Source organism: Ipomoea triloba, chromosome 13 (assembly GCF_003576645.1).
Source record: "Ipomoea triloba cultivar NCNSP0323 chromosome 13, ASM357664v1".
Lineage (NCBI taxonomy): Eukaryota > Viridiplantae > Streptophyta > Magnoliopsida > Solanales > Convolvulaceae > Ipomoea > Ipomoea triloba.
Genome location: NC_044928.1, coordinates 15,554,638 through 15,565,541, shown reverse-complemented (window position 1 = coordinate 15,565,541; position 10,904 = coordinate 15,554,638). Strand labels below are relative to the sequence as shown.

Below are 10,904 nucleotides of genomic sequence, written 5' to 3'. Positions count from 1 at the left end.
CACATAGCACAAGTAGCAGAGGGGACATGGGATCTCCTTGGCGTATTCCCCTGGTTGGTTTGAAAAAATCTGATGTTTTTTCCATTGTAGGAGATGGCCAGTTTCGTGGTTGTTACAAATGCCATCATGGTATTTATCCATCCAATAAGCTGTAAAGTAGATTCTATAAATGACCAAGACAGACGCTCGTAAGCTTTTTCCATATCGATTTTGAGAAGCATCCCCCCTTCGTTCCTTTTTTTTGCTTGCATTGCTCTGAGCACTTCCTGGTATGCTAATATATTATTCGTTATCTGCCTCCCCAGGATAAAGCTCGCTTAATGATGCCCGACGAGAGTTATTCATTATGTTTCTCATTCTTGATACTAGTCTTCGATATAAGCTTGTAAGTAATGTTGCAGACACCAATTGGTCTTAATTGTTTGACAGATTTTGGATTCTGTACCTTGGGAATAGTAATGGTGTTTTTTTTAATAAATAAAATTAAATTCAATATTATTATAAATATTTTTATATTCTAAATAAAATAATTAAAATATTTAATTATACAATTCTACTCATTCTTTTAGAAAATAAACCAAACATACCAAGACAATTTTCCAAAATGCAACCAAATACTGAAAATAAAACTATTTTCTGAAAAAAAATGCAACCAAATACTGAAAATAAAACTATTTTCTGAAAAATTACTTATTTTTCAGAAGTCATTTTCTTGATTTCTAAACACATTACTTATTTTTCAGAAGTCATTTTCTTGATTTCTAAACACACCCTTACTAAAAATGAAGTTAGAAATATCTTCTCATTATATTATCCATTTTTGATTACTCCAATTTGAATATTAAGAAGAATGCATACCATGCAACTAAAATTCCAAAGAACTGATCTGCATCATTTCATACACCAAGAAACGCATATCACCATTACCTTAAGAGAGAAACTATATTTTGATGCTAATTTTACTCAACAAGCAACCTCATTCTGCAATTTCAATTGATGGTTTAGCACTTTAGCATTATCTATATGTTCAGAAATAGTATAGTATATAATATATCTATCCCAAGTCAGTGGTACCTCAAATTCTTTATTAACCTCCTGTCTACCACCATAAAGTCTCTTAACCGCTGCCTCCAAGTCATTGTCAAATTTTGCTCTATAGACGCGCGCCCTAGTCTCCCTTCTCCCAAAACATTTTCCTCCAAAAAATTGCTAGTAATGATGGATATTCCAGAACATAATTATTTTGGGGGGGGGGGGGGAGGAGGGGGGAGGAAATTGAAATATAACTTTATACATATAGATACCTGCATTCTGCTGGCATTTTTCATAGGATTTCTTCAGTTTACTCAACCTGTAAACCCATAAGCAAGTAACAACAGCAAAATTCCACCAAGAACGGTAAAGGCAACAATAAGAGCAATGAGAATTTTCTTGTTCAAGTTTTGATGCTGAACTGCTCTGACATCTGTAGCCCCTATTGTCAAGGGAAAAAATAAAGTTTAGAATATCATAATTTAGCAGGGAAAAACAAAATCAATAATTGACCTTAAGAAGACAATCAACATTTAGCCTTTTTCCAGCACTCAACTCATCCCTTCCCAAAAGAGATCCCATCAAGGAAGGTAAATGTAAGCCATTTGGCTCAAAAAGAAAATACAGAACTAGAAAAGAAACCATCATAATGTATCTGCAGCAAAGAGACAACTCAGAAGTCATAATGGCCCTGCAATGTTCATCTGAATAACAGTACTTTGTCCTAATTGAAGTGAATCATCTCAGAAATTTGAATAAAGGATTCAAAACAATTATACATAATCTCAGTATACCAGGTATTGCCTCTCAGTTAGGGCCAAAAAATTCTCCCTCACAAAATTAGATGAACACATCCATGGTAACGATGAGAAACAAAGAAAAACTCCACAACCCATCACTCAGTACACATCAAGCATTGTGAAATTACCCCTGGGTATGGGCGCATGTGCTTGCAGAAGCCTGAAAGATTGGTTCTTTCTCAGTTGGAGAACTACCTGAGAGAAATTAAAATTAAAACTAAAAAACAATTTTTTGGCTAGTACTTTCCTGGTGATATCAATCAGAAGGCTAAACTGCACAAAGAGACAAGTTAGGATCCGAAGAATAGGATACAGCAAGCCCATCATTTTGCCTCGCTATATAAATTCAACCATTCTAACAATAATAGTATGTGTGGGCTTTAGGACAAATGTTCATATGCAAAATGATCCATTTACTGTGTGAACAAAGAACACCAAACAAAAGGCAAAAGATGCACTACTCCACTCTAAACTTGCAAATAAGACTTTGTGAAGATATATTAGTCAATTCAGATAGAAAGTTATCAAATGTTCCCTCCCACCCACCTGGTTTTGGAAAAATGTTATTAGAATAGACAATGTGTGATACAAAAAGGTTCGATAGCATATAGAATTATGTGAGATATACAACTTGATCATGAAGGTTTATCTATTTTAATGGTGATAGCATTGTGTCTCTACAAGTCAATGGAATAAAAAATAAGCAGTTGTGGGTTAGGAAATTCTAACAACCATCTTATTCTTCTTTCCTGCAGACAAAAGCAGAACTTTTCCATCCACAATATCGTCCTCCTCAATCTTCTTAGCCTCACTATCAACTCGGGCATTGTTCAAGTAAAGCCCTCCTTGCTTGAGCATTCTACGCGCAGCAGACTTGCTCTCGAGCAAACCACTAGAAACAATAAGATCCAAAACTGAAATACTCAACACCTGATCATAAGGCAACGAGCAGGACGGAACATCACCAGAAATTCCCTCAATGGTTTTCCAATCCAATTTAGTATCTGCATTGCCAGGCCTCAACGCCTCTGTAGCCTTCAGGGCTTCATCCAACCCCTCTTGTCCATGAACAAACCGTGTAACCTCCTCAGCCAACCTACGCTGTGCAGTGTTAGGAGCATAACCAGGATTCCCCATTTGTGTTTTGAGCTCCTCAATCTCTTCAATGGTGAGAAATGTAAGAATCTTGAGAAATCTCACCACATCAGCATCAGGAACAGAGAAAAAGTACTGGTAGAACTTGTAAGGTGATAAGAGGGAAGGTGAGAGCCATATTGCTCCTTCCTCGGATTTCCCAAACTTGGTCCCATCACTCTTGAGGAGAAGTGGGAATGTCAAACCATAAGCCAAAGAAGCTGCTGCTTCGATCTCCGAAGATTTTCCGATTATCTGGCGAATAAGGTCCGTTCCAACTGTAATATTCCCCCATTGATCACTGCCCCCAATTTGAACCGTGACACCTTTTTCGAACAAATGCACAAAATCATAGCCCTGCAACAACTGGTACGTGAACTCTGCGTAGCTCATTCCTTGCTCCACATTTTCCTACGTGAACTCTGCGTAGCTCATTCCTTGCTCCACATTTTCCAATGTGAACTCTGCGTAGCTCATTCCTTGCTCCACATTTTCCAATCTCTTCTTCACACTTTCTTTCGACATCATAGTCCCAACCCTAGCAAACCTTCCTCTTTCTTTCGACATCATAGTCCCAACCCTAGCAAACCTTCCTACATCTCGCAAGAAATCGAGAAATTTCACGTCTTTCCACCAATCATAGTTGTCTAGGATCTGAATTTTCACGTCTTTCCACCAATCATAGTTGTCTAGGATCTGAATGTTGGAGGTGAGGTAAGATGAATCTGGAGAGAGTAGTACTTGCCGAATGTTGGCAGAAATTCCGGCGATGTTGTGATTCAATGTAACGTAATCGAGCTCCGGCCGCTCTACACTCTTGCCGGAGGGGTCACCAATGCGGCCGGTGGCGCCACCGAGGAGAGCAACGACTTTATGGCCACAGCGAAGGAACCAGGAGAGAACAATAAGGCCAAGAAGGTTTCCAAGATGGAGGCTTTCAGCCGTCGGGTCAAACCCGCAGTAGACTTTGAGGGGTGGGAGATTCGGGTTGGAGCAAATTGAACGGAGGTTTTCGCTAGTGATAGACTCCACTAATCCCCTCTCCTCCAAAATCTCCACCACGTTCCGCCTCCGCTGCCACGGGTCGGATTCAATCTCCGACTCATTCCTGAGCTGGGGAGTAAATTGGGCGGGGGAGCACGACGGCGGTGAAGAATAGCAAAAGAGGCTGTTGCGGTGGCAGTGAGAAGTGAGTAGTCGAATTGGGCATTTTTGGCTGAGAAGGGGAGAGAAGTGCCTATGGGCGCCATTAAGAATAAAGGTTCTGACAGAAGCCATGCGTAGCAGCAATGGAGGATACCGGTATGCGAATTTGTAGCTTAAGTTTTGATGCTGAACTGCTTTGACATCTGTAGCCTCTATTGTCAAGGGAAAATAAAAAATAAATAAATAAATAAACTTTAGAAAACCATAATAGCAGGAAAAAACAAAATCAATAATCCTATATATAAAAAAGCCTGATGTTTTTGCTACAGAACTTTGGTTCCAATTCACGCCTACTCAATACGGCGACATTTTGGAATTGAATTGAATAGCTACACGTTTTGGAATGGCATAGCTACATTGAAATGAAAATAAATTTTAAATTTAAAATCAATATTTACATAAACATTAACACCTATTTCAACACTATAAATAAGCCAATCCTATCACAATCAATACAACAAAATTTTGGAAGAAGAAGTGAGGGGGTGGGGGTAGCATGTTGGGAAAGCATTCACGAGGAGGAAGAAGAGAGTTGCTCGAAGATTAAGCATCCAGAGAACACCTGCACATTTGGTAAAGCTGTGTATCTTCTTTCAACTTTCTTTTGAAAAAAGAATTGAATTCTAGAAATTAAATTTGAAAATCACACTGTGTTGATTTTAAGTAAGGTTCATGCATTAGGAAAATGTTGGAGATGTATATGTAATGTTTATCTCTTGATGACAAGAGCCATCAACTCTATGTGCATCAGGGTTCATGCTTTGATGTAACTAATGCCTTTTGGAGTCATCTTCTTCCTCACCAAGTTACCACAGTCTGATGTGTTAAACCATTACACATAAATAAGTTCATCAGTAGTATGAAAATTATAATATTCAACATATATTAAATACATGTTAACATTTAAATATTATAGTCTTTTTTTATACTATAATATATAAACTTTATTATAGAAAAACCATTCAAAAGCAAAATGATGGTTTGGTTCAAAGAAACCTATGCAAAAACCGATCATGGAACAGACAGGCTTGAATTTGAAATCCATCCCTTTTTCACATGTCAAAAGATCTGTATACTAAACAAGGGAGTCTATCATCAATATTCATAAGAGAGAAAAAAACAATTTACTTTCCCTGTGAGAGTCTAACTTCAGCCTCAAATCTAGGGGGCCACTTTTGTGTACTGCTCTAATCGCTTCTATCCAGTCCCCAGTAAAATCCTCAACCAAGCAGCCATTATCTCCGTCATAAAAAGTGACGATATCTTCACTGTTGTGGAGATAACATATTCAGTACATGTACATGATAAAGAAGAACAACACAAGTTTCAACCCTTCCAAGAAGGCAAGAAGAAAAGATATTTCACAAATTGCATAAACTGATAAATGTTCTCACTAATTTTTAGTTTAGTAGAGAGAATGCATGTAAGGCGAATGAGTTCTTTCCTGTAGTCATCCTTATTTGTATTCTCAGTGTCATTGTTGTTTTTTCGATATCCCAAAAAAGTAATTTATTGTTGTATAAATGCACACAGATCATTCAAATACCCCAAAAATCTAGCATTTACCTATTCATTTCTGACATTGGAAAAGAAATTTGCTAAACTGAAAGAAGAATAGATAGATGAAGGGAGAAAAGAGCAATGGAACGGAAATTGAAAGGTGAAACCCAAACCCGAATACTAAGTTGTACAAGAATTTCGGGGTAATAAAAACATGTACTTTACAATAAAGCGGTTCAAACACCCCACGTGTTCGATGGATTGCCTCACAGGTATGCTGAGATTTGGGCTTCAAACTCGAAAGCGCTGAGGGTGAAGAGCCGAAGACGCCTATGGAGAAGAACCGGAACCGGAGAGGCTGCGAGATAGAGAGAGACGATGAGATGAGAGCGCCGAGGCAGAGAGTCGGAGCCGCCTAAGGACGAAAAGCGGAGACCCAAGGCTGCGAGATAGAGAGGCGATGAGAGAAGTGAGAGGCTGAGAGAGACGGTGAGGGCGGCAGAGAAGATGTGTAGCGTTAGGTTGTTTGGGTGTGTCATGTGTGTATAAAAATTTGTTTTAAAAAATAGGATAATGTTATGAATATAATAATAATGTGTGGCCATTATCTCAATTATTGTATTTCTGGACATATGAAGACTCAAGTGTCCTTTGGAGTATTGAAGGGTTAACGTTATTGCCTATATATAGGCCTATGTATTTCATTTGTAAATGTACCAATTGAGAATATCAATAAGAAATATCTCGGCTCCCTTCTCTCCATTTCTCCTTTACAATTCTTCTTGTTATTGTTCTCGCATTCCATTTTTGCTCTGTTTGTTGGTGTTGTTGCTTGCAATTCCTTTAGTTTCATAACACGTTATCAGCACGAAAGTGCTCTTTAACATATGACGTTCTCCAGCTAGCAATAATGAACTACGGACGGCGAACTCCCACTATCTTCTCTCTGCGCTATTCCTCTCGGCTGACCAAAACAACCATTGCCACCATTTTCTTCGATTCCTCTTCTCTGGTCCGACGAGTTCTTAGAGACCTCAGCAACGGCGAGCCTCCGGCCTTCTCTCTCGCCAGCGATCATTTCTTGCGAGTTGAGGCGGTGGTCCGGCAGATTTACGGTAAAGCTTGGTTGATGGCGTAGTAGTTGACCGGTGTTGGCGTTTCTCTAGCAGACGAACAAACTGGAAGGCGGCGTGGTCTTCCTTATCCATCCCCATTTACAACAGATAGAAGACGGTGAGACTGGTGGCTGCTTCCCTCCCGTCGATGAAGGTCAACAATAGCAGATCGGCGAATGGTGGTGGGTGAGCAGCGGAGGCCTTCCCCTCTCATCTCGCTGACCGTGAACCGTTATGGCTAGTAACGGACAACAGCGACTGTCTTTCCTCTTTCTCCCCTGCCGGTAAAGTGGGATGCCTCAGGCATGGCGGTGGTTGGCGACGGGAAAAACTCAGGCCTCTTCATCTCCTCTCCGTCCTCGACGTTGACCACCGAAGAATACCAACAACAGACCTTCTCCGGCATCGATCCCGGTCTTCTTTCACCGGTGACACTGCTTAGCGGCGGTGGTAATGGCGTCTGACAGATCCAGCGACAATAGTCGCGCCGTTGCATCGACCAGAGGTCACAGGTCGTTGGGTCTCGACCATGGTAGTGTACGGCGGTGTTTCCTGGTGAACTCAATCGACGGCGACCAGCGATGGTGTGTGTTGTCGATGAGTCGTTGATGATGAAGAAAGAAAATAGTGCTTGGTTCCATTTTCACACCTTCACGGGTGTTGTTTGGTTATTATTATTATTATATATTATATTATATTATTATTAGAAAATAGGGAGCAGCCAGCCGAAAGGCTACTGCTACCTAATAATATACTACTGCTAGCTAGTATATATATATATATAATATATTTGTTTATATTATATATATTAGCTTTGAAAATGATGGAGAATAGCCATTACATGGGTATGCCAAATCCGTTGGCAAGTCATCAATTATGGACTAGCAGTGGAGAGAGATGATTAATGATGTTGGCTGGCTTGGTTCAAGAAATATGTCTTCCGCGAAGAAGACAAAGGTCACATGGGTTTGATTTATAATTTCTCTACTTAATGATATTATTATTATCATTAAAATATATATATATAGTAACAGCAAAGATGCTGCTACCTTTGCACAAAGTAGGGGACTTTGTCCCTTACGTTATTATATATAACTATATTATAATATATTATATGATATAATGATGGAATTTGTTATGTATATAATTATGACAATTATTAACATTATTTTTAGATTTGTTTAGTTCACAGGTTCTCTGTTAGATTGATCAGGTATTCACGAGAACTTAGGCTTTGATGGGTTTCCAGTCAAGTCAGGAATTAATGAACGGAACTAAGCATGAGTATATCGCAAGGAATAAATTATTGATATCGGAGATCTTGACCATACTCCAATGAGGTATAAGATACTTGTATATGGTACATAATATGTGCAAATAATTGTTATGTGTACTTGTCACATAACGGCATGATTATATTTCTTAAAATATCATTATGGCATGATTTAGATAAGTATATGATCTATATATTCACATCCAATTGATGATTAAATTTTGAGAGCATGATTGAAATGTGAAAAGCATTTTAGAAATTACCTTTTCATATATTTTATGATAAATGCTATGAACATTATGTGACAATTAATTTTGTGTCACAAATTGTTCTCTTATGCTATGGCCATGTGAATCAGCATGAAATAAAATTTGGCATAATAAATATTGTGCTATAGGCCATAAAGTTTATCCCATATGTTATAAATGAAAGTTATTTTGATATGTTTATCAAAATCATGGGATAAAATGTATAATCATGTGTATTTGGCATATGCTATCTCCAAATACCATATGAATAAATTGGATGTGAATCGTGATAAATCATGTGATGCCTAATCCTTGAAAGATATATGCCGCTTCAAAGAAGCAAATAAATGCATCATCATTCTTGATTGGATCAAGAAAAATGAGAAAAACGTATGTGTTATGGATTGTGCAATCACACATACAATGGTTAAAAGTGCAAAGTGTTTTTGCACATTGAAAATGAGGAATTTGTTACTTCAATTTTTGGTAGTACGAAATGATTGAAAGCTCTGAATGAGCCAATATATTATTGCTTGGAGGAACAAATTTATTGAAAATTGTAATGCGTTGTTCCCTCCGAAGTCTCATAGAAATTTATTAAATTTGAATATTTGTAATGACGAATGTCATGTTGAGACTATGAAAGAAAGGAATTGAGAATTCCTTTGAATTAAAAAGGCAATATCAGGGAAGAAATGTGTATTGTAAAATTCCCCTGTTCTTTTTCCTCATTTTTATATTGTACAAGAATGAATGATATTGAAGCCAATCTTATTGTAAATTAAAAGTTTACTGATTTAAATAATTATAAGATTTGGCAAGGCTGATTATATTATCCTGAATATGTGATGATGATGATGATTTCTCATAAATTGAGAAAATGATTAGCCTGGCATCCTATTATAAAAAGTGAAGTGACTTTCACTTTAATTGCTTTAATTTTGATTAAAGCTATTTTGGCACTTTATTAAATGGCGTGGAATTGTGTATGCCTTACTTCTTATTCCACTTTGGTTTACCAAATTAGTGTATGCCTTACTTCTTATTCCACTTTGGTTTACCAAATTATTGCTCTTTAAATTATGTATATGCTTTATCTATCATATCATATTGCTCTTTAAATTATGTATATGCTTTATCTATCATATCATATACATTATATGATTTCATATACGCTTGAATATACATATCATATACATTATATGATTTCATATACGCTTGAATATATCGTATGTTGCGATTTAAAGACCCAAATTGTTTTAAATTATAACATGAGCAATTGCGTCACCTTGGGCTAAATATTGAAATGTCATATTTGAATTAATAATTTATTAGACATCGTATATATGTCAAACAGTAATCTCCCATATGAAACATGCTTAAATAGAAATTATATATTGGGGAGATAAAATTTGATATACTACTGTTTTAAAATCTGACATACTGCATACAATGAATACCCCCTATTTACATCTAGTACGTGGTAAAAGTTGAACATTTCCCAAATCTGTGTTTTATTAATATGCAGTCTATTTTATTTTCACATCATTGTGTATCTCTACGGGCTATTAAATAAAGCTAGATATACATGTTGATTATAAATATCCATGTATTCTATAAAAATCTAGAGCCCATGATACGAGATCATTTGATACGCAGACTGCATGAAGATCATTTTCACGGCATTAGGGGGAGATATGTGCCCAAATTAATTATTTTGAAAATTTGAATGCCGAGAAAATTTCATGAAATGAAAGGATCTTCAAAAATCCACATACTAGATTGATTGAACTCAATGTTCAGTAGATTATTTATTCCTGCCAAATATATATCTATTGATATTTCTATCAATGATGTCTAAAAGAGACATTCGTCAAAGGACGAAATACCCAGTGGTGCACCAAATAATTAATACTGGGATGCGACACGACTAGATTTGAATATTGATGGGAAATGTTTATCATCTGGTTGATTTTGAAATTGCCATAATTATTATGGATATGGGAGAAAATTATGAAAATGTTGTCGACAACTCAATTGCCTGTATAAATTGCTCTATCTGGATCCAGAGTTAGGCACAAGAATTGGCCTAATCATTTGATAAATAAAAGGAGCAATTAAGGAAGGCAAATAGCTCAGCTTGCTATTCTCTAAATTATGTATACACACCATTGAATGGGTGTTGGTACGAAAGAGAATAATGATGTGATAAAAGGCGAGGCTTGGAGCTCATGGGTTTACACAGATACCCATAATTAATATACTCTCTCATATTCTCATTATAAATGGATGGCAATAAGTTTCGCTTATTAATATTATTGGCAGTGAATAATATGCAGTTAATTAATATCATGACCGCATAAGATGGGTCATTGGATAATATATGATGAATGTCATGACCGCATAAAAATGGGTCATTGGACAATATGTTTGAAAATCCATGATGGATTTTAAGGTCTATATAAGACCTGAAACCGACTGAGTATTTTTCCCTTCTAAGGAAGGAATATGAATATATTATGTGTCATTATGTACTCTTTAAAGAGTTGCGAATGGAGTTATTATCCTCGTGAAGAAGGAATAATATGTGACATTG

The 10,904-nt window shown here is 36.8% G+C and overlaps 1 protein-coding gene across 1 annotated transcript; it reads right to left on the bottom strand.

The window, feature by feature from the left end:
- Positions 1-2,353: 2,353 nt before the first annotated feature.
- Positions 2,354-6,211, bottom strand: LOC116001260 (tyrosine--tRNA ligase, chloroplastic/mitochondrial-like). The gene is made up of 5 exons (XM_031241147.1): positions 5,943-6,211; positions 5,301-5,440; positions 3,556-4,324; positions 3,424-3,513; positions 2,354-3,339 (listed from the first exon to the last, which is right to left on the bottom strand). The coding sequence occupies exons 1-5, from the start codon at positions 6,209-6,211 to the stop codon at positions 2,547-2,549; spliced, it is 2,061 nt and encodes a 686-aa protein (XP_031097007.1). The 3' UTR covers positions 2,354-2,546.
- Between the last annotated feature and the right edge of the window lie 4,693 nt (positions 6,212-10,904).

Excerpts from the sequence above, each read along its gene's own strand:
- LOC116001260 (XM_031241147.1), bottom strand. The coding sequence starts at position 6,211 with ATGACACACCCAAACAACCTAACGCTACACATCTTCTCTGCCGCCCTC. Across the intron at positions 5,441-5,942 it reads GCCCAAATCTCAGCATACCT|TGAAGATATCGTCACTTTTT; the intron begins GTGAGGCAATCC and ends TCTCCACAACAG. Across the intron at positions 3,340-3,423 it reads ATGAGCTACGCAGAGTTCAC|GTACCAGTTGTTGCAGGGCT; the intron begins ATTGGAAAATGT and ends CGCAGAGTTCAC.